At 38.6% G+C, this 24,641-nt stretch overlaps 1 protein-coding gene across 1 annotated transcript in view; it reads right to left on the bottom strand.

The window, feature by feature from the left end:
* Positions 1–8,500: 8,500 nt before the first annotated feature.
* The window catches only part of LOC130834500 (rho GTPase-activating protein 20-like), a gene marked incomplete at its 5' end in the record, with an annotated part of 46,103 nt that continues 29,962 nt past the window's right edge, over positions 8,501–24,641 (bottom strand). The window contains 7 exons of the mRNA XM_057704644.1: positions 8,501–9,783; positions 11,007–11,196; positions 11,740–11,849; positions 15,287–15,448; positions 16,837–17,012; positions 19,690–19,890; positions 22,420–22,486. Of these exons, the coding sequence (XP_057560627.1) occupies positions 9,514–9,783; positions 11,007–11,196; positions 11,740–11,849; positions 15,287–15,448; positions 16,837–17,012; positions 19,690–19,890; positions 22,420–22,486 (1,176 nt within the window). The remainder of the gene's footprint in view (positions 9,784–11,006; positions 11,197–11,739; positions 11,850–15,286; positions 15,449–16,836; positions 17,013–19,689; positions 19,891–22,419; positions 22,487–24,641) is intronic.

Genomic DNA, 24,641 nt, shown 5'->3' with positions numbered 1-24,641 from the left:
ACCAGCCAGAGAGGAAGACTACAATAACTGAAATGAAAAATACACTAGAAGAAATCAACAGTAGACTAAATGATACAGAAGAATGGATCAGTGATCTGGAAGACAGAGTAGTGGAAATCCTGCCACTGAACTAAATACTCATTTTTACTGCTTGCAAGTTCTGTCTTCCACAAAACACTAGAAGACCAGATCAGCCAAATTTTTTGCCCTTTATAACATGGTTATTTTTTTCTTACAGTTTCCAGTAACATGTTCATTTCCATCTGAGACGTCACCAGAATGACCTTTACCGTCTATGTTTCTACTAACATTCTGTTCATGATTATTTATGTATTCTTGAAGAAGATACAGACTGTCTCTAGATTCTAGCAAGGGTTCAGAAAGAAAAGAGGAGAGTTTGAGAATACATAAATAATCATGACCAGAATGTTAGTAGAAATATGGATGTTAAAGATCTTTCTGGTGAGGTTCAGAAGGCAATACTGCTTTCACAGCAATTCAGGCTTTTCCTAATATGCATCTCAAAAACTCTAGCCTCTACTCACTACCCAGTTGCAAAGCCCCTTCCACATTTTTAGTTATTTACTACAGAAGCATCCTACTTCTTGGTACCAGGATCAGAGAGGAAAAGGAAGGAATGACCTCTGTTTAAAAAGATAAAATCATATATGTGAATAGGAAAAAGATCCAATTAGTAACCCCAGAAACTATATCAGCATTAAAAAAGTCATAAAACTGAAAGTATAAACTCTGGAATGAACAAAGTTAAAGACTTAATAAACTGGAAGAGAGAACTAAGAATTATACCCAGGATGCAGCATAAAGAAAAAAATTGAAAAAGTTGTTGAGATATGGTGTTCTTCAAGAATCCTTGTTTCGTAAAGTTTTACTGGGATTCTAGCAAAATAGAGGAATATTATAGCAGCATATTCAAAGAGATAATGCCTGAGAAATTTTAATGTGTATAAATAAAAATCAATAGGGAAAACACTAGTCTACAGTTTACCAATCCAAGAAAAGTTAGGAAAGGAGGAGAAATGAAGCCGTGAGAAATTGCTGATGAACGTAAACCATGGAATAAAATGGTGAGTGTAACTCCAAATACATTATAGTGACAGTAAATGTAAATGGAGTACATGATTCTGATTAAATTAAAAATCAAATTAGTAGCTTGCATATAAAAAGATCAGTTATATGCTCTTTATAGGAGACACTGACACACACATACACACATTGCCACACCCATGCATACCTACTACTCTAAAACAGAACATTTAAAAAGAAAAAAAGAAAAAGAGATATGCCAGGCTATATGGACCAAAAAAGAGCTGGTATAACAGTGTCGCTCAAAATACAAGATGAAGCAAAAGCATTAACATGAATAAAGAATATGTATGAAAAGAGTATAAAAATTATAAATTTATGTATACTTAACGTAGACAAGCTGTAAAACACACACACACACACACAAAACCTACAGAAACTCAGAATTACAAAATAAAGTTGACAAATTCATTATCATAATGGCAGAATTTAACACCTCTCTTAGAAACTACTTATTTGGAGAATATATAACAGAGGATTTGAATAACACATATAGCATGATTTTGAACGTATATGTCTCTGTATCCAAAAGAGAACCCAACAGAGAATGCATTCAACATTTTAAATGTATAAAATTTACTGTATACTTTCAGTCATAAAGAATCACAGTGATTCACATATCATCTGATCACTATGTAATTAAATTAGAAATGAAGTATTATAAATAGTAATGGAAACCCTGAAAAAATAAAAAGCCTAAACAATGAATGGATTAAAAAAATTCACAAAGAAATTATAAAATGTATTAACTGATGATTAAAAAAACTAAATTACTAAAAAAATAAAAATAAAAAATTTATGAGATGTAGCTAAAGCAGTACCTAGAAGTTATGAATAGTCTTAAATGTATTTATTATAAGTAAATGAGCTAGCATTTAATCTAAGAAGCTAGATGAAGAAATCAAAAGAAGAGTAAGAAGGTTGAAGCAATGAAATTATAAAAACACATTAATCTAGGAAAAACATTAATGGAGATAATTTTAAAAATCTATTCCTTTGAAAGCTAGTAAACTAGTCAAGGCTCTAGAAAGTTTGAGCAAGATAGATATATTGGGTTGGCCCAAAAGTAACATCTCATGGGAAAACCCGAATGAACTTTTTGGCCAGTCCAATACGTACGCAGATTAATGCGTGATTCTTATCATGGAATACTACTATACAGCAACTAGACTGAGTGAATCGGGCCTGCATGTATCAGTATACAGAAATCACAAAAACATATGTTAAGGAAAAGAATAAAGTTGCTGAATGATAAAAATTTCTGTTTTATTTATTCACTGGATAAAGTTTTATGTTATATATAAAAATGTATGTGTGTGTGTGTGTGTGTGTGTGTGCGCGCGCGCGCGTGCATTAGTGTGTTGCGGGTATTTATGTAACAAAATTACCTATTAACATTCTATTTCTTAAAAAAATGGAAGCATATGGCAAAATGTTAGCATTTAAAAATCTTTTAAGCAATAAAATAATATACATATGCTTGAAGTCTCTTTTTCACCTTTCCTATATCCCGTTCTCTTCCTTTCATCCACAGAGGTATCCGTTATCCTGAAGTCAGTATCGTTTTGTTTTATTTTACTTTTCCAACTCGTTTTATACCTCTGCATTTCAGAAAAACTCCCACTGTCACAAAGTAGTTTCTCTTTTCCCATTTTAGGAAACTATAACTCCTCCTTTGACAATTTTGTTTTCTAGTAGTTTCTTTTACATGACAAAGGAATGATTTCATTCTTTGGAAAGACTTAGCCAACCAAATGAATACTGACATTTAGACCCAAGGCCAAAAAGAAATCAGTTGTCTTCCTAGCACCAGTTATGCTGTGGACATGTAAAGCATAAAAGTGGAAAATACAGTCACCATTCACTACAGATCTTTAGAGTACCTACTGGCTCATTTGGCTAGCATGGGAGGAATGATGGAGAAATATGAAAGGCATTGCCCAATCCTTTCTGAAAAAAGATGGCTTTTTGTACAAATATATACTCCATCCCCCCAATTCTTACATGTTGCTTTTGTGGAATAAAAGTTGAATATATGTATTATACATATTATATATATTTTTCCATTCAATATATCATAGTAATTAATTACCATAAAGAGGATAAGTTTTCTCATAAAGGTAGCCTATGAATAGCTTTGTTTCTGAGATAAAATAAGATTTTCATCCTCACTATCTGCTTTACTTTTGAAAATGTTTCATCTTAATTACATCATTAAATGCAGGTTGATTGATGATTATACAGATCTTACCAGCTGGTAAAGACCAATATCAGAAAGTCTTAATTGCCTTTTGTACATTCTGGATCAGACAACTGGGTCCTTTTATAGTTTATCAGTTCCTAAATTTTCTAAAATTTAATAAATTGACTTTCTCAATGATACATTATACTTGAGCATCCTGAGGGGGAAAAACATTTATTGACCATTTCCACATGGCAAGAATCTCCTCTATGAGTTACAATTGACAAATTAGTTATTTTCAGCTTTTCTTTACCTCCTATTATTTCTTCTTTTCAAATTTGAGGGACTTTTGTATATCTTTATTGGCTCAAAAACTCACAGTTGCACTGCCCAACTATGTTTTTTGCCCCTTTTATTATGGAATTGTTGCTATTTAAAAGAAATTTCACACAAGCATGTAATTATTCCCAAATACATCACACCAATATCCCATTTGTTGCAAGATGAATAAAACTAGTATATCCCAGAACCTGTGAATAGTAGACTGTGAAGATATGACTATATCTAAAACACTTTAGTCAAACTGATGTCTTATTGCCACCCACTGAAATTCCATTTGTGCTGTGTTCTACCTCTTCAGGTTTAAAATTTGCAGTCATTACCAATCTATGTAAAATTTCTATATTCTTAGAAAAGCTCACAAATTCAGACATTTTTTTAGTACACATTTAGCCAGGCGTTAAAAGTAATATAAAACTAACACAAGGTATAACCATTTACCACAGGAATTTGGATTTGTTGAGCTATGTATAAACATACCAGCATAATTCCTGATGTTGCAAAGCAGCATATGAGCCAATGTCTAATGAAATCAAATGCTTGTGCATTATTAAAAAAAAACAATTAATTTGAGCTGGAATGGTCAAGGACAGCTTTGTGAAATTTCTAGGAGAGTAGAACCCAAGTGGCTACCTAGTTTGTGGATATGTAGAGACCAAGGGTAGTTGATAATTGTACGTAGAAACATGAGTGTATCTTGTTCGGGAAACAGTGGAGTGTCTGACCTAGCTAAAGAAAAGGTTCTACACTGGGAAATAGTGAAGAGAAAACTGATTACTGGAGCAGGTTGCATTGTGGAGGATCTTCTATGACCTAAGAAGATAAATGTAGAGCAAAGTTTATTAATATATTCATTTATTTATTCATTCATTAATAGGGTTCCTCCCAAAGGATCTCCCAGGTCAAATAAATGTGGAAAATACTGTGTTTTCTGTACTGTGGGTCTTCTCTAAGACATTAATATGTTAATGGGCATTTTGATTTCTGAAAAGAAAATACAGCATTTCCCAAACCTATGTGATCATGGAACCCCTTCTAGGAAAACAATGTGTGGATCAAGTATTCAACATGTATTGGTACTAATCTCAGTCTACAAACTGATATATGTAAGATATGTACTGTTCTATACTTTGAAATAACTCATTTGATTTCTAGTTTAATCTTTTGTTCCCAGATTGGCAGAAATTCAAGATCTGTTTTCTCCATGAGTGTGTCCATGTGCTGGAGTCTTCTAGTGCCAAGGAGTTAGGAGGTTATGGAGCGGGGAGACGACATGTAACTTATCCTCTGTGTCATCTGTGTATGCTGGGCATCTGCTGAGATGTCCTAATTCCTATCTGGTCCCAGGGAATTGGTCTGTACAACTGTTGCTGAGACGTGTCATTCAATTCCAGTGGCTTTGTTCCTTCCATACCATTCTCAGATTGATGGGAATAACTTCACTGATGTGTTCCATGTTGAGGTACAAGAGATTCTGCATGAATGTACAACACCCCATCTTTCTTAGACATGTCATTTAGTTGTTCTGTGAGGGCTTCCTGATTCCTCTTGGTTTCTGTTCAGGAAATGGGTCACATGTTCCGTACATCGAATGGTTTTGGGCTTTTCCCATGAGGTTTCCACCTAAATCTTTACTCTGTGCCATGAATTGTTTTGTTTTGTTTGAAATAAATTTTCAAAACTGATAAGCAACAAAGAGCTCTTTTCCCCTCATATTCTTCTGCAACTTCTGTTCCCTGAGGAAATGTTCTAGCTGTCTCTTAAGACAGCTTAAGACGGGGAGAAGGGTAGAGGCAAGAAATATCTGAGGGAAAAAAATCAATTATTGTTTCAGAGATATTTTCTACCACACTTCCTAACACCCCTTGGGAAGTGCTGTTCTGAAGAACGGAGGGTGGAAAGTGGATGAATAAAGGGAGGTGTGTGGTAGTAATGCTGTCGAGTTATGATTTTCATGTCTGGTAGACTACAGGAATAGCCCTCAGTAAATAATGAATAACTCATTGTCTTTGTGGTCTTTTGTGGAGTCCTCTCCTACATTGACTCTTGAAAAGCCTCTCGTGCTGTTGGGAACTCTTCTTCCACCATGTGAAGAAGACTGGCTAGCTTGTTGAAGACAATGGGGGTCGACCCAGAGCCAACAGCAACCAGCAGACATGTAAGTCAGCTCCAGGTGAGCTGCCAGCTGACTGCAGGGTGCGTAAGTGATCTTAGTTGAGACCCAGACTGCCAGATGAGCCACCACCAGTGTTAATATGAATCATAAGCAAATAAAATGGTTGTCTAACCCACTTTTATTAATATAAAAATGTACAGTAAAATACAAAAAACATAATATGGCAGGACTAGAAGATAGAGGAGATATTTTGTGGGAAGATTTTCTCAACTATGCATACATGGGATCAAGACAAAGAAAACTCAAATGGGATGAGCTGCGACCTTGTAAGGTCTTAACTTTCATTCAGTGACCTACAGTGTTTTCTTGGTTTAAGGTGCCTCATGTATATCCTTCTGCCAGGAAATTCATTTATTTCTGGACAGGATCTGAGGATTTAATCCAGACTGAACAAACTCATGCACATGTTTCGTGAAAAGAGTTCTCAAAGAGATATTTCTTTTAAGCTCTTTATTGGAATATACTTGCTTTACCTTGTTGTGCCAGTTTTTGCTGTACAACAAAGTGAATCAACTGTATTTATACACATGCTCCCATATCCCCTCCCTCCCGTGACTCCTTCCCAACCCTTCCTATCCCAGCCCTCTAAGTCGTCACCCATCATCCAGTTGATCTCCCTGTGCTATGCAGCAGCTTTCCCCTAGCTATCTATTTTACATTTGGTAGTGTATATATGTCAATGCTACTCTCTCACTTCGTCCCAACTTCCCCTTCACCCCCCACCCCGTGTCCTCAAATCCGTTCTCTACATCTGCATCTTTATTCTTTCCCTGTCACTGGGTTCATCAGTACCATTTTTTTAGATTCCATATATATGAGTTAGCACACAGTATTTGTTTTTCTCTTTCTGGCTTACTTCGCTCTGTATGACAGACTCTAGGTCCATCCACCTCACTACAAATAAATCAGTTTCATTCCTTTTTAGGGCTGAGTAATATTTCATTGTATATGTGTGCCACATCTTCTTTATCCATTCATCTGTTGGTGGGCATTTAGGTTGCTTCCATGTCCTGACTATTGTAAATAGTGCTGCAGTGAACACTGTGGTACATGTTTCTTTTTGGATTATGGTTTTCTCAGGGTATATGCCCAAGAGTGGGATTGCTGGCTCATATGGTAGTTCTATTTTTAGTTTTTTAAGGAACCTCCATACTGTTCTCCATAGTGGCTGTACCAACTTACATTCCCACCAACAGTGCAGGAGGGTTCCCTTTTCTCTGTATCCTCTCCATCATTTGCTGTTTTTAGATTTTGTGATGATGGCCATTCTGACCGGTGTGAGGTGATACCTCATTGTGGTTTTGACTTGCATCCCTCTGATGATGAGTGATGTTGAGCATCTTTTCATGTGTTCGTTAGCCATCTGCATGTCTTCTTTGGAGAAATATCTATTTAGGTTTCCTGCCCATTTTTGGATTGGGTTATTTGCTTTTTCTGATATTGAGCTGCATGAGCTGCTTGTATATTTTGGAGATTAATCCTTTGTCCGTTGCTTTGTTGGCAAATATTTTCTCCCATTCTGAGCGCTGTCTTCTTGTCTTGTGTTTGTTTTTAGTTTTTGTTTTTTTGGCGCATGGCCTTAGTTGCTCTGCAGCGTGTGGTATCTTCCTGGGGCAGGGATTGAACCCGTGTCCCCTGTGTTGGCAGGCGGATTCTTAACCACTGCGCCACCTAAGAAATCCCTTCTTGTCTTGTTTATGGTTTCTTTTGCTGTGCAAATGGTACCTAAGTTTCATTAGGTCCAATTTGTTTATTTTTTATTTTATTTCCTTTATTCTAGGAGGTGGATCAAAAAGGATCTTGCTTTGATGTATGTCATAGAGTGTTCTGCCTGTGTTTTCCTCTAAGAGTTTTATAGTGTCTGGCCTTACATTTAGGTCATTAATCCATTTTGAGTTTATTTTTGTGTATGGTGTTAGGAAGTGTTCTAATTTCATTCTTTTACATGTAGCTGTCCAATTTTCCCAGCTCCACTTATTGAAGAGGCTGTCTTTTCTCCATTGTATATTCTTGCCTCCTTTGGTGCTCATATGTGCGTGGGTTTATCTGTGGGCTCTCTATTCTGTTCATTGATCTATGTTTCTATTTTTGTGCCAGTACCATACTGTCTTGATCACTGTAGCCTTTAGTACCGTTTGAAGTCAGGGAGCCTGATTCCTCTGGCTCCATCTTTCCTTCTCAAGATTGCTTTGACTATTTGGGGGCAAGACTGAACCAGGAAGAAATAGAATATATGAACAGACCAATGACAAGCACTGAAATTGAGATGGTGATTAAAAATCTCCCAAGAAACAAAAGTCCAGGGCCAGATGGCTTCACAGGTGAATTCTATCAAACATTTAGAGAAGAGCTAACACCTATGCTTCTCAAACTCTTCCAGAGTATAGTAGAAGGAGGAACACTCCCAAACTCATTCTACGAGGCCACCATCGCCCTGATACCAACACCAGAAAAAGATGTCACCCAAAAAAGAAAATTGCAGGCCAATATCACTGATGAATATAGATGTAAAAATCCTCAAAAAAATACGAGCAAACAGAATCCAAGAGCACATTAAAAAGATCATATACCATGAATGCAAGTATTCCATGAATACCCTGGAATGCAAGGATTCTTCAATATACGCAAATCAATCAATGTGATACATATTAACAAGCTGAGGGATAAAAACCATATGATCATCTCAATAGATGCAGAAAAAGCCTTTAATAAAATTCAAATGAGGTATTATAGGAAATACACAAAAAGGAAGGGTCAGGTGTGATTATGGGGAATTCTAATCTTCAGTGACTTTGAAAATTGTAGACAGGCCGCTGGGTGGACCCATGCTAGGCGGGGTCTTGGCATCATCCTGCAGTTGTGCCTTTTTGTAAATCACTGTCTCTCTCACTGGCTTGGATTCAAGAGGTTGTTCTGTTGTCACTGATGAAATGAAAAACAAACAGTTATCTAAGTATAAGCATCTTCTCAGATATTAGGCTCATCTCAATGCCTGATTAAATGGCTTTTCCTAACGGTTTCCTCAAAGCAGTGAGGTAAATGTCATAAAACCAAGAAATGTGAAAAATATGAAGGAACGCATGACACATGTCCTCAGGTTCTGAATCTAAATGCTGCCGCATAAAATGGACTGCTATCCGTTAGCTGTGATTAGCTAGGCTCAGTTAGAACTAGCTCTGATCTCACGGAAACGTCTACTGGCCCCATTAATTGCTTTTTTACAAATTTATTTTACATCCATTGTTTCATTTAATCTTTTCAATAATCCTAAGATTTAGACATTATTTTTATTCACATTTTAGAGACGAAGAAACTGAAACTGAGCTAGAATAACTGGCTGAAGTTAACGCAGCTGGTAAATAGAGGCACATGAGGTTATAGTCTGGAAAGGCTGTTTGACGTGAAGTCAAGTCCTTTTTCTCTCAGTGATGCTGGTTCTTTTCAACCTATTTCAAAGACACGGGGTACCTGTGGTACGTCAGGAACCACTGACCAGAAAAAGGAGAGAGAGGGGAATAAACCAAGCAGTGCTCTGGGCCTCTCACTCTGGTTTCAACCAGAGCACATGTGATACATATATCAGTCCCATTTAAAGTTTTGTTTGAAAAACCAAATGCTGTATTATGCCATGATGTCTCCTAATGCTGTGCTTGCAACTTCTTGCAGTTAGATTTGTCTCATCCTTTCTTTGCTCTCACAACAGTGTGAAACCTCACCTGACCTGGAGCACATGGAAATCGTTGCCCTTGGGATGTGCTTTAGGCTCCAGGACAGCACAGTCTAAGGATCTGCCGTGACCCCTGGCAGCCTTGCTGTCTTTCTCATCAAGGCCAGTTAAATTATTCACAGTACCTGCAGCCTTCTCACGGCTGTCAGTGATATCACTACTATCACAACTCATTGAGCTCTCTTCAAAGAGGGAAGTGATATCTTCTCCAAATATCTTGAGGCAGTTTTCAATGAGAAATTGTACAAAAGAAATCTGTTACACAAAAGGGCCAAAAACAAGGTATTATTTTACATATGGCATAGTGGTAAATCACACTTCATATATGAATCTTGGCTCTAACAAAAAAGCAAAATAATCCTGAGAGAAATTCAGACTTGATTAAATATATATATATATATATATACACACACACATACATATTTATAAACCAGTTTTCTCTAAGAAATAACCAATACTTTCAAGAGGACTTTGGGCACAGATTTTAAAATTCTTTCAATCAGTGGGCTAAAGTTATAATTTGTGGGCTAGTTTAAATAGCGAACATTTTTGTAATGATGGTTACGTCTTTAATACTAGGATAATTTTCAAGTAACCCACATAGAATGTTTGGGGCCAAGGTGTATATTCTCTTATTAAATTTTATTTATTTTTATTTAAAAATTTTTCCAGTTTTATTGAGATATAATTTATATATAACATCTTATTAAAATTTATAAAGTATCCAATACAGAAAAACTTGTGTGGTTTACTTCAGTTAAGAAATATCTGAAATATGGGAAGCAGAGATTTCAGTGGTTTTTTGTGAAAGAAGGAAGCAGCTGGAGAGAAAACATGTCTGCTTGTCTAACTGCATTGCCTTGCCTCATGCTTGCTCTGGGTAAGCTTGGGGGAAGAGCTGTGATCCTATTAGGCATGTTGTGGCTCTGTTAGGATGTTCTGAAATCTTTTGCTAGTTTCTTCATCCTGTAGTGGAGGTGAAATAGCAGCCAAGTATTTTTCTGAACGAGCCAGCGGGAGGCCAGCATGTGTGGAGCCACAGGTGCTCACGTTGCCCGAGCCACCTAGGATGTGCCAGCAGTGACCGGAGCCGCAAGGTGTTGGCATCACTATGTAATGATGAAACCATGGCTTGGAAACTTTGCCCAAGTTTACACATCCTTCAGTGATTAGGCTGAGAGTTGAACCTTGGCTCTCAGACTTCAAAGCCCAGATTCTTTTCTATCATATCATCCTACTCTCATCTTTCTATTGTTTGGGTCTCCTAGATGGAAAAGGAGAAGTGACTCAACTGCTCTCAGCTTCCCGCTTAATAGCCCACCTTCCCATATCCCACCAGAGAAGGACTCTGCCACTCCAGGGGAGTGTAATTAAAATGTGCACTTTAAAAAACTGGTCCATCAGAGTTAATACCACAAACTTCAGGTTCAAAGCAGGGACCACTTCCCATAAGGCATAAAAATGAGAGATCTTATTACCTTTTTTCTGAAGTCGTTTTCTAATGCTGAGCTGCCAGAATGAGGTGGGCAAAGAATGCTTGGGGCTATACACACTGATAAATTGTGAGCTGTCATCTGATTGGATGAGGAATTCTGCTCAATGTTGCGTAACACTCCAAAAAGGTATTGCAAGAGAACTACATTAGCTCTTGGCAGCTGGCCTAAAAGACTAAAGGCAGAAGAATGCACTTCTAAATAAAACAAGTCATTTTGCTTAGGAAGTGGAAATACAAAGACAGAAAATAGAGGACTTCTTTGTATACTATGTACACATTCCACTCTCACAGAGTTGCAGGCGTGAATGCATACAAAAATGTTTCATTGAATTTAATTCCTGATCCAGATAAGAACTCCTCTGGTTACTTATGTGTTTGACAAAGTTAAAATCATATACCCCTGGCAGATTGGTCCTTTAGCATCTCTTTTTAGACCAGTGGATTTCATCTCCAGCAGTTTCATGTATTTAGAAGGTATAAAAGGGTCAAGGATTCCATATTAATAAGATTAGGAGAAAAACACGAATTCAATATCAGCAGTAAGGCATGTGTCTATTTTTTATACTGGCTGCCATGGTTAGGATCAAGTGGAACCCTTTGACATTGGTCATTATTTTACTGGACAAAGCTGTAAACTATAAGCTACGATTTTCCTGAGTGTATGTTGGTTGCATTTTTGAGGTGTGAACAGGGTTGAGTAATTATTGCATCATTACCTCTGGGCTGCAGCTATTTTCTCCTCCTCGTTCCCCTGGTCAATAACACCAAGCCATTTATCATAGAGACTGGCCGAAAATATACTTCCTTGGATATTTCGAAGAAAATCCTTACATGGGTAAAAAATTGTATATTAATCTTAAGTTAAATATGTTGGAGAAATTACATAGAAAACATTTAGTTGCAAAATTGAGTTCAATGTCCATTTCCTTCACAACTACACAAACTGTGATCCACACAGAGCTTGGCTCTGATTCTCCATAGACTTGCACATCCAGAAGCATTGCTTGGATTTTCTGCAACTGAAATTAGAAGCATAAAGTAGAGTTGGGGCTGTAGAGAGAGTGAAGCTAAAGCCCCTTCTATCACCTGGAACTTACTCTTTGTGTACATGTTAGCACAGTAGTACAAACTGACAAGGTCTGGTGATAGCTCATCCTAAATCGTATTAGTTTTTTGGAAAGAAATGCACATATCCATTTTGCTTGTTTACTTTAGACACAGTGCTTGCTCTTAATTCAAGCAAGAGAAGTTCTGAAACAAAAAAATAACCAAAAAACACACTCCCACATGCTCTTGCATCTTAAGAGAGAACTGGGCTTTCTGACTTGAGGTATGTGTGCTCCTTGGGAAAAAACTACTCTAATAATAGTTTCAGTCTTCCTTTTTTTTATAGCTATATAAAAGTTTGTTCTGCAGACTTCTAAGCAGCAGGTGTTGAAATATATCCAAATCCCCAGTGGGTAACTACATGTTACCTCTTACACCTCCTTGAATGGAACACATCCTCCTAAAAAAAGGAAATTAAAAATTTAGATATATAGCAGCTTCAGGCCTCTGAGTATCAGGCTAGTGATATGCAAATGTAAGTTTGCCAAGTGGAGGCCTGGAAAATTTGTCCCTTTAGAGGGCTGAGGAACAAGTCTTAATATCATAGAATTGGGCCCATTAAAATTTATGAAGTTGTAATCTTCTGTGCAAGACTGAGGGGAAATTATTGCATTGCCTTGCTAGTTTCAAAGGCACACCTTGCTTCCACTGATCTTAATATATAGCCCGACTTCTCTTAGTAGTAGTTTGTCCAGGAAGTGCTTCTAGGCAACTATCATGATTATAATCCAGTAACTGTCCACTTGTTCTGATACTTATTGAGCTACTCTTTGTGCCAGACACTCTGCTGAGTACTGGGGATAGAGCAGTGAAGACAACGGACAAAGTCTCAGTTCTCTCAAACCTTCACTGTGTTATTGGTATACAATACCCACTCACGGTCTTTAAGTTCTTCACTGTTTCCTACGGAGTGACCCCAGTGTCTTTGGAGAGAAGCAGCACTCCAGCTTTGGCTGGTTCTGGGAGTCTGGGAGGGTGCAGCAGGGCCTTTGCCTCATGTGTACCAAACTGCACGCACTTGGAGTGTGTGTCTCCTCTCTTTCCTGGACCCTGTGCTGCAGAGTCCACTGGTGGGGCTGAGTGTCATTAAGCCAGAACATGACCCATGCAGAATATGCCAAGGGTATCTGCTGTTGGACCTCTGTTTACAGAAAGTTTAATGGCAAACTCGGTGCGGTACGCATGATACATTCATTTCTGATTGAGGCCAACTCTCTGGTTAGTTTGACACGTGGTATCATCAAGGTCAAGGTTGCAAAGTCTGATCCTCCACCAAGGTCTGTCAACTTTAGGAAGAGAAAACTTTGGGAATGTCTAAGAACCGTACCCATGAGTAGCCACCCTCTTGCTAGTCTGTGCTTATAACACGGAAATAGGTAAGAGCCTACTAACTCTTGCTAGAAAATCAAGTCAGTTCCATGTGTGTACCTTACAGAGGGCAACACTTAGCTTGCTGTTTGCCTACCTAGTGTGTATTATTATGGTGCGAGTGTAGTAGCAGTCAACTCTAAGTCATTTCTAAACTGTCGCACTTTATCATATAATTGAATTATGACCGAACAGTAATAGGGGACAGGGAAAGACCACATGTTACTGAGTTCCTAAGATAATTTTAATAACCTGTTTACTACATTAACATATTTTTGTTCAGAGCTACTAACAAGTAGAATGTAACTAGACACTTGTAATTCAGCTGTATCATTTCAAACTCAATCTATTTTTGTATGAATCTATTGAATTTTCAGAATTCCAAACTGATTCTGACTGCTGCACCCACTTTAAAAGTCAGATTTATAGGAAAAGGCACGTGGGTAGGAGCTGGTTACCATGTAACTATAACCGCAGGTGGTGGGTTAAACATAACAAGTATTAACAAAGGATGCCAAAGGTGGTACAAGGAGGAAAAAGGAGGAACAAAGGGTGGAGTCATCCCTACACTAACTTTAAAGTAAAAGGCATTGAGAGACAGGGGAAGGAAGATGAAATGGTCAGCGATTTCAGTGGCCTCACTGAGCATTTTTTGATTTATGGTAAGGCAAATATTTACTTACTGTGGTAAACTTCTGTAACTGTTTCCAAAAGCTTAATATGAATTTTCTTTACTATGAACTTTGCCTTCATTAGTGGTGAGGAAGTCATTACAAGCAGGAAGCTTGTTTTGGTAAACACTCTGTGTGTATAAGTGTGTGTTTTGAAATTTATTATTTTTATTCTTTTGCATAGAGTGTTCAGGAGTAAATGGGGGAGGGTGTTGTGTGATGAAAAAGGAAAGTATATCTAACATGTGGGGCTTTTAACACCCAAAGTAGCTTCCTCCAATTCTGACTTGGTGAAGTTTTCTTTTTTTTTAAGAACTTTTATTGAGATATAGTTAACATACAATAAACTGCATATATTTAGAGTGTACAATTTGGTATTTTTTTTCTTAGTAATGTATATATGGCAGTCCCAATCTCCCAGTTCATTCCCCCCAACCCTCCCCACTTGGTGTCCATATGTTTGTTCTCTACATCTGTGTCTCTATTTTTGCCTTGCAAACCGGTTGATTTGTACCATTTTTCTATATTCCGCATATATATATGTTAATATATGATATTTGTTTTTCTCTTTCTGACTCATTTCAATCTGTATGACAGTCTCTAGGTCCATCCATGTCTCTACAAATGTCCCCGTTTTGTTGCTTTTCACAGCTGCATAATATTCCACTGTATCTATGTACCACATCTTTTTTATCCATTCATCTGTTGATGGACATTTAGGTTGCTTCCATGTCCTGGCTATTGAAAATAATGCTGCAGTGAACATTGGAGTGCATGTGTCTTTTTAAATTATGGTGCCCTCTGGGTATATGCCCAGTAGTGGGATTGCTGGGTCATATGGAACTCTATTTTTAGTTTTGCAAGGAACCTCCCAACTGTTCTCCATAGTGGCTGTATTAATTTACATTCCCACCAACAGTTCAAGAGCATTCCCTTCTCTCCACACCCTCTCCACCATCTACTGTTTTTAGATTTTCTGATGATCCCCATTCTAACCGGTGAGGTGAGTGAAGTGTTTTTATATTACGCCTGTTAGGGTTCTTGGGCAGTCATGATGCAGGACCAGTCATATAGCTTCAGAGTTACTCTGTGTGGATAATGCTAGAAATTTCCCTACCTTGAAGACGGATGCTGCCACAAGAACGGATTCCTCATCCAAGTTCACTTTGTCCCCAGAGTTTATCTTCTCCTTTAGGGCTCTGCATGATTTTATACTGCCTGGTTTTCTGAAGATGCCTTCTGTGAGTGGCCCTTTTTGATTGATAAAGTAAAGTATATCCTATAGAGAAACAAAAAGAAAACTGTGCAGCATTTCATATCTACAAGCTCAGAGCACAAGCTTGCCCCCTTTTTGACAGAGCTGAGGTGTATGAGGGTACAGTGCTAGAGCTGCAAGGACTGGAGTCAATTTGAAATTTTTTTCAGTGTCTCTAAATATATTTTCTACCCAACAATCCATTTTACATTCATACACTGAAACATTTGACACACTTGCTTAATCAGATTTTCCTTTTTAGTAAATTTACACTAAGTCAAACTTCTCTGCTTTGAGGCGTTAGTAGAATCATCCTCTCCTCCTCCACTGTTCCTTTCTCATTATTACCTAATATAGATGCTCCTTCCTAAGTGTAGAAATCTTTTTCCATACTCATTTCCCATTTGTTTTTTCTTTTTTCCGTGACTGTACACCCCATTTCTACTTCTGGTATTTCCTCCCCTCTCTTAAAACAGGCTCAAAACCCTTTTCCTCCTTCTCTGATCACATTCCCTTCCCATCAGTCTTTCATTTCCTTTTGCTGTGTCTTCAGGTCCTGTACTTACAGGGTAGAGAGATAACAGATGTTGGAGTCAGGTAATCCAAGCACTCTGAACTCTGTTATGCTACTCATCTGCTGTGTGACTATGGGCACAGCACATACTTTATTGAGGCTTTTTTATTTTTCATTTATGAAGTGGGGATGGTAATTATCATAGTTAGCCCCAAATTTGCTGTGAAAGGTGCAAGGACTGGGGTAGGAGCTAGCATGTACCTATTAATAGCGTGATAAATTTCTTCATAGATAGCGTAAGAATCCCTGCATCTAGGACAGTGCTTGGAGGGATAGTGGATCGTGAACAGATGTTAACACTGACAATTCAATACACTACTTTGAGATAACAGAGGCCAAACTCTGTGACTTTCATTGGACACATTCTGTCAGGATTAAATGATTCGTATTTGCCAGAGGATATCTTTATGCTTAAGCATGTGAATTACAAATGAAATCTCTGTGAGATGTTTTGAGTGGTAAGGTGGAGTAGACTCAGCTGAAGGAGACTTGAGACTTGTATGGAGTTCAAGGAAGGAGATGAGACTATGAGGATGAGGTGGGTTTTCAGAGATTCATATGCACAGAGCCCGTTACAGTTGATCTGACCAGGTGCAGGTGGGTCTTTGCTGAAACCAGTGGAATGGCCAAGAACATCTTTTCCATGTTGTATTTGCCTTATGACTCTGCGCTCCCTAAATCAGATCCTATTCTTTGAAATAGTGTTAACAAAACTTCTCAGTCAGAGCCAGGGGCTGTCTAATGACGTCTCCATTTGAGGGTGGATTTGGATGAGAACACGTGATCTCTCAGAGCTCCCCTCCTCAGGAGGGCTGCAGAAGCCCAAAATGAGACCTACTCGGATTGGGGTGGGCAGGCTGCCATCATCGCACACATCCTCCAGAGAAACTCCGAAGAGCTGTTTTGGCTTTGTGGGTGGTGGGGCTGGGCCCTGGCTGTCCCGGCGAGTCCTGAAGCTCCGCCAGAAGGCCCAGTTTTTGGCAGAACTCTTCTTGACTGTCTTTTGGCCTGCATCTAAGGAAGAAGTGAGATTATTACGAATAGCAGTGTAGTTTATTTAACCTGATTTCCACGGTTTACATTTTACAGCATATTCATTGCAGTGGCCGGAAGAGAGAACAACTGAGTCATTTGTTGTACAGAATTTCCCACATTCTGAAATTGGCTACTTGCATCCTTGTGGTGTTCATGTGTTCTTCTTCAACGTACCCTGCAACCCAGTATTTAAACTTAGAGGCTTGATTAGACTCAGGACTGATTCTCCCAGTGACAGTATTCCCCAGACAGTGCTATCTACTGCCTCTTAACTGTGTCCTGAGGCACTTAACCTCTATTATACACATTTCCTGATGTTAAGTGTTATCAGTGGATTCAGGTGTCAGATCTCATTTTAAAAGCCAAAAAGATTTGGTATTCAAATCAAGCAGAGTTTGGTAATCATTTACTGTTGTAGTAGGTTTCTTCCCACTCTTAGATTTCCTGTTTGGCTGAGTACCCAACCATGGTCAACTTTCTCCCGTCAAAAGGATCTGCCTGTCATGACACATCCTGCCTGACCCCACTTCTCAGCCAGCTTCTGGACCTCTCTTCTGGGTGGCCACAACCCTCTGGCAGCTCTATAGATGACTTTCTGCAGTCAGGGTCCTTGGGAAGTAGTCATTAAATGCTGGCTATATGGTAAGATGCCAGGTGGCCATCTTCCTGTAACACCCTACCCAGCTACCCAGGCCCCTGTCAAAGGAAAGCTGAAGACAGGCTTTTAAAGAAAAAGTGATCATCAATGAAAAGCTGAGTTCAACATTTCTACTGCCTAACTGTGAGTATTTTCTGGATATTTGCTTAAGTAACCTGTTTAACATTTACTTAAAAAACCTGCTGAAATAACCAACTAAAAAAGTCAACAGAGGTGCCAAGTTGTAGGAAAATAAACAGATGAGCAACATTTTACCAAATATCCTTAAACACCCATCCACTTGGCTTTCCTGAGACATAGTGAGTGCATCACCATGTCCACTCATGTGGACGGAACACTTCTGGTTCTGGATGAGAGAACCAGAAGGCTCCTGTTCTGCCAGCTAGTTGGATAAGTTACTTTAAACTCTTTGAGCTTTGGTTTGCTCAAATTTAACATAAATGATGCTACCTACACTTCATTGAACTACATAATGTAATGTACTACTCAACACAAGACATGGCTCATAGCAGCCTTAGCAGAGGTAATTCCCCCCCGCCCCTGCCTCAGAGAGCCTAAGGCAGCCTAGACATCAGTCTCCTCCCTGCAAAGCAGACCCCACCCCCATTCTTCAGTTGATTTTGCAGCCTGCAGATGTGCACTCATGAACGAATGCCACCAGTCCACCTTAGGCTCTTCCTGCCCTGGCATGTATACCTCCATCATTTTAAAAGGAGAGAATGAAGAAAGCAAATACATTCTTAAATCCAGGAGGAGATTTTTCTACCTTAACATGTACAGAAATTTAAGATACATGTTTAGATAGGTTGAGTTGTTTTATGCAACCTGGTTTCCCTATTCTTAACCTGACTGTATTATTTTTAAAGCTATCCAAATGTACTCATGTATTACAACCGTATTCATTCACTGTTCAGCTTTAATAAGAATACTCCTAAGAAGAGTGCTCTATCCCTTGCTATAAAGCTATATATCCAGCTACTCTATGAGCATAGACAGAAAGCAAAATAGACATTGAGTCCTATACTTTCTCAAAGATACTTTCAGGCTTAGTTGGACCTCTCATAATGTACTTTAAAGTTCATGTTGCCTCTGTGACCAATAAAAATATATGCTATAGCCATGAAAAATATGGAGACTAGTAAACAAGCTAACCTTACAACCTCATCCTCCTTACACAGTCTTGGCAAGATGTAGTTTAGTGTTTCCTGATGCTCAGATTAGGGTTTGAATATTAAAAAAATATATAATTTTTGAAACTTTTTGCTTACAGAATAACAATCATAACAATAAAAATACTTTAAGTAGGAATTCTATTCTGGCCCCAGTACTTCCCAGATTAATTAAGAACATTTTATTCAGAGAAAGAAATATCAGTGGGACAATATTGGAATGGTAGGGGGAGAAAATTGCAAGAGGGAAGATTTTTAAAAACCCCAGCCATAAACGTTCAGTTCCAATCGCAACCTGGGTCTGAAGCAAATGTGGAAATGAGACTGCTGTGGGGGTAGAATTAAGAGTTCAATTCTAACCAGAACCCCCAGAGCCACTTCAGCCTAAGTCCAGAATAGATTTGAAGTCTTTTCTAAGCCATACAGTCATCTAACCACCTCCTGTGAAGGCACGAGATGCTAGACACAACATGGGGAACATGTGTTTCCAGGCCATAAGAAGCTCATACTCTAATAAGACACACAGATGTGTACAGATGTAATTATATGTAGGCAGTGCTCTGGGGATACAGAGAAGGGAGATGTGTACCTGGAGGAATTAAAAAACAAAACAAAACCAAAAAACCAAAAGCCAAAACCTTCCTGGAAGTGAGTTGGATCTTGATTTCAGACCTTTGGTGTTTCTCTGAGCTTGATTCTGTGGGTATTGGGGCCTACCTATACGGTTCCCTTAACCCCACATGGAGAATCGGCTGTATGTCATGAGCTTGTTTACAGCAGGAGAGACAAGAGCCAAGGGAAGACACTTGCAGGAAAGGAAGGGGCTCACCTTTCCCCTGCTGATTCCTGGCTTGGTTCCTGGCTGTGTGCTTGGGTTTCAGGATAAACCGGCCTTGGATCTCTTGGGACTCCTGCTGCAGTGGGAAGGCCTCCTGGAGGGCAGAAGGAGAGGTGGAGTCCTCCGATCCCTGCTGCAGGAGCACAGTAGCTGGAAGATGGCTCATTTTAATTCCATAGGGATATTCATGCCCTATGTGGAGAAAAATCTACATATAGATTCAGGCTGATATGATGGGTACAGTCAAACCTACCTTACCGTGAGCAAGTGCCCCACACTGGTGTGGCTGCTGTTCTTCTGGGGCTTCTGGGTAGAGAAGGCTGTACTTTCTGAGTAGGATGTGCACTGTCATGGGGGACACCCTGCAAAAAGCAGGTGCCCAAGCAAATGAGTTTAAATAGTAAAGAGAAGAATGTTTTGAGACACCTTGCTTGGTTTGGAATGTATATATCCATCCCTGCACTGCACAATGTTGACTTTTGTTGTGTTTCCATCTGAGAATATTGAAGGCCTTCTAGTTTCTGCCTTGACACTCACTAGATTGTACATCTCAGGCAAGCCTTACGTTCTTCCTTTGAAATGCTCACCCTCACATAGACTGATAAGGAGCAAAGTAAATATATGAATAAACATTGGTGCTTAATATTTTTAAAATGATTGGACTATATACGTTAAGAATTGCTATGATCACTGTTCTCTCACACATGTCAGTTTAACACACAGATTTTTCATTTCCTTTTGTCAGTTCAACAGCCAGAGCTATTCCAGAGCAGCGGGGTGGTTTGCCTTTATGTTTCCCTCCCATTGCTGCCTTCCCTCCGTGGGGGGGGTTCCTGCGAGGCAGTGATCAGAGGCAAGGCTGCGCGGTGGTGGAAACCCGGAAGCAAAGTGCAAACCAGTGTTTACAGAGTGGAAAACCACATCAGAAATCCTCAGGAGTTGCCTGCCAAGTGATTTGTTTTGCTCTTTCATGCTTTACAGTGCTTCCTCTCCATAGAATGCCCAAAGACCCTGTGTTGTGACGTGGATTTCATTTTTTAAGAATAGAAGGAAAGTTCCTTTTCTTTTGTTTCTGATTTATTATTGAATGTAACTTGGGGAGCTCTTGCTTTTGCTTTTCATCTAACATAAGTGCAATGTCAGCGTTCTGTTCAGAGCAAGAATCACAGTGACTTCCATCCTTTAAAGCAAAAGAAGCTTCCATGACAGCAATAAAATGCAACCAAATCACCAGAATAACCAGGAGCTAATCCGTAACTGTGAGTTGAGAGCAGGTTAGGAAATGCATTCAGGGTGACTGCTGAGGTAGCCTCATGAAGGCCAGGCTCTTAGGAGTCCTTAGAGCCAGCCACGGTGCGTGAAGCTGTTCTAAGCCTAAAGATTGTCATTTACATGGTTTTGTTTAAATGAATGCATTTCATTAAAATAAATATATTTAAGTATTCGATTTTTTTCACCTTATTGCTGGTGGACTTTTACAAAAATGTCAACATTAAACAAGAAAAACACATGAAATAGGTGAGGGGAGTTTGTCCTCAGCTTGGTGCTTGGTGACTCCATGTATTTCTGAGACTGGGAATATACATATCATAGAAAAAGCTCAGTTGATTAGATTTTCTAGATCACTTGAAAACGTTCTTCAGGTCACTTGAAAGAGTAAAAGCCTCACAGGATTATTGAACAGATTAAAAAAAGAAAAAAGAGGGAATGCTCTAAGATTTCTAGCAGAAATCATTGTCACCGTTACTGTATTGCAAGTTCTGCTACAGGTTTTGTCCTTTCCTTTGTTTTATTCCCTCCTTTTTCACTGACCACACTGAACAGACTTGCTGATCTAAGAAAAGCAAGTCTTTCCTAGCTTTAGAAAAGCTAGATTATTTTTAGCTATTATTATATTATTATTATTTCTAACTATTATATAATAACTATTGTAGGAAAGATGGAATCTATGTATCAAAAACCTCAAGAGCAATGCTGGTAAACAGCTTGAGAAACAGCAAAGTACAGGTGGTTTAGTCAGTGAAGACTTGAAGAATCTGAGTGTGATTATCTCATTCTCTTTATGATGCTGAGAAAAGTTTTGGGCACAGAGCAGATTATTAAATAAATGTACTCGGGTACAGAGGCATGGCTGGATTTTAGAAGAGTCTCACAAAATAGAGACTGCTTAGTAGTTAGGAAATGGATCAGAGGACTTCAAGACTGGAATATGAAAAGTATAGGGAAGGTGGGAAGGAGTCGCAGGAGGGAGAGGCTATGGGGATATATGTATAAATACAGCTGATTCACTTTGTTGTACAGCAAAAACTGGCACAACAGTGTGAAGCAATTATATTCCAATAAAGAGCTTAAGAAAAGAAAAGTAATGTATGAGAAAAAGAAATTCCAGTTTGTGTTGCTTTCATACCTAAGTAAGTAAGTACGTAGGGAGGTAAATCAATGTTTTCAAGACAAGTCTGTTTGTCAAGTGAAAAAAGTAAAGAAGAAAAATTCCCATTTCTCTCCCCAGCTAGACCGTAAGTTGCTGAATGAAGAGATGTTATTAGTGCTCAGGATAGAGTAAGTGCTTGGAATTCATTAATAAATGTATGAATAAATATTGCATGAGATTTTCATTTTTAAGGGTATTTAAGTTCAAGACTGATCAGCTATTACTTTGAGACTTTAGAGTTACAGTTTTGAACCCAATCAACCCCATCTTAGGTTTTCCCTGACACTTACCGATGAGTGGGTATGAGGCCTCTTTCTTACCAGAACTGGCCCACAGCTGGTAATCTTTCTCAGAGCCCTTGGAGACAAAAAGAACTGTGTGTCACAGCAAATCTTCCCAGTAGGTACTTGAAGAACCCACTTCCTTAGCACTTTTATACTTCCAAAGAGAAAGAACTTGGGCCAGTATAAATGCTATGTGGTGCATGGGGGTGGCTACAATTTTTGAGTTAACAATGCTGATTTCAGGATCTCCTGTCTCTTTCACAGCCTCCAGTGGACCTTCTGAGATTCTTGTCCTTTTTGGTAAAGGGTGGGGATCTATGGTACCACAGTGCAATTAGCCCCTCACTTTGTGGGCGGCCCATGGCATAAAAAAAATCGCAGTAATGCCCCTTCACTGTGGAGGAGAAGTCTAATCTCAGGAGTCCTGCTTTCTGCTGTCTCTAGATTCCTTGGAGAATGTTGGCTTTTGGCTTCGAATATCCCAGCCCAGACAAGCATGTTGTGCAGAGAGCCACACACTCTGCCATGACCATTCCTGAGCAAAGTACAACTTGAAAGGCATCATAAGCTCAGCAACCATGAGCAAAAGGAGACAGATGCCCAAGAGGCTTTGAGTAGATGGCAGAATCAAGTCAGCCCACTGGCTCTGATGTAGATGAGTGCCATTCAAGGGAGAGAAGGGACAAGGACTGTAGCCTAGAGAGTGTCAGATGCAGAAAACAATCACTGCCTAGGAATATTGGATATCCCATTTGAAACAAGCCTAAATTATAAAAAATGCTGAATTAAAGAGTCCTCCAGGAGAGGATAAAGCAAAAAAATGTTTGAAATAGAGTTGTTGGTGATAGGTACTATGCTTGCCCTTGACTTCTGATTAAAAACCATGGCCTTGCCATGAAGGAGGCAAGGTCCGAGGTAGTGGAAGCAGTCACACACACACACACACACACAGCTAAACCTGCTCAAAATTGTATTGCAAATAAGAAGTGAAAGCTAATAAAAAATCTTTTCTTTTAAGGTAAAGATTGAAAAAACTGTGTTGGAATCCCTTAAATCAGGCATATACATATAGGCAAATAACCCCAATTCTTCATTAAAATAGAAATTTTTTCTTGTCTAGTGAGATTGATCACTTTAAGCAAAGGAAAATTACAAAAATGAAATAAAATGAGCTCTAACATTAATGAGTCTCCCCAGCCTTATCCCTAAAACCACTCTCTTGTAAGATTTAATTCTTATTCAGGACATACGTATCAAGTAGGTTAGAAATCAATGCAGAGGGGTACTTCACCCAGTGCATATAAATTCAATTTTATTTATAATGTATTATTAAATTCCATTTTTACAGAATCAACGCTTTCTTATATCAAATTCTGGCTGCCCTGAGTTTTTAAGGGGCTATATTATACCACTGAGTCAGACAAAACTTAAATACAAATATTTTAATTATGTCATTTCACAATAGCAAGACATTTTCGCATTTATGTATATATATATATATATTAATATATATTCATATTTGTATATATAAATTTTATATAAGAAGCCGTGCTTTACAAGTGCTTTTTTCAATTCTGTCCATCTGAATGTCCCTCTCCCTCTCTTTTCCCCTATGCACCCTCATCCCCATAGCCATCTCTTTCACCAAAAAATTCTTACAAGCCATAACAGTCCTATCAAAACATAAAGGAGAGGGAGTCGCGGGAGGGAGGGAATATGGGGATATGTGTATAAATACAGCTGGTTGACTTTGGTGTACCTCAAAAACTGGTACAAGAGTGTAAAGCAATTATATTCCAATAAAGAGCTTTAACAAATAAAATAATCAAAATATCAAAAAAAAAAAAAAAAGGAACAGACACTTGAAAGCAAAACAAGATGAAAGTGATGTGTACACAGATGCCCGCAGATCCATGGTCTTACTCAGAACTTCTCTTCTTTACCAGTTCACAGGTGGCATTAGCCATCTAGTTCTCAGGACCTGCATCAAGGGGATGTAGTGTCTAGCCAGGTGGTCTTTATGTCAAATTTACAACAAAACATATCATTTAGGATTTCTGATGCTGAGATTGAGTCCTCAGGTGGCAATCAGGATAAATAGGGATGGGACTAGAGGAATCAGGAATGAAGATACAGAAAGAACAGTCCTAGAGAGGAGGAGATGTTTAGAATCTTATAAGATTTTATTGTCTATATATATAATATAGACAATAAAAAGCACATGTTTT

This window comes from Hippopotamus amphibius, chromosome 13 (genome assembly GCF_030028045.1).
Source record: "Hippopotamus amphibius kiboko isolate mHipAmp2 chromosome 13, mHipAmp2.hap2, whole genome shotgun sequence".
NCBI lineage: Eukaryota > Metazoa > Chordata > Mammalia > Artiodactyla > Hippopotamidae > Hippopotamus > Hippopotamus amphibius.
Note: the sequence above shows the minus strand (reverse complement) of the source record. Positions and strands in the feature narration are given on the sequence as shown.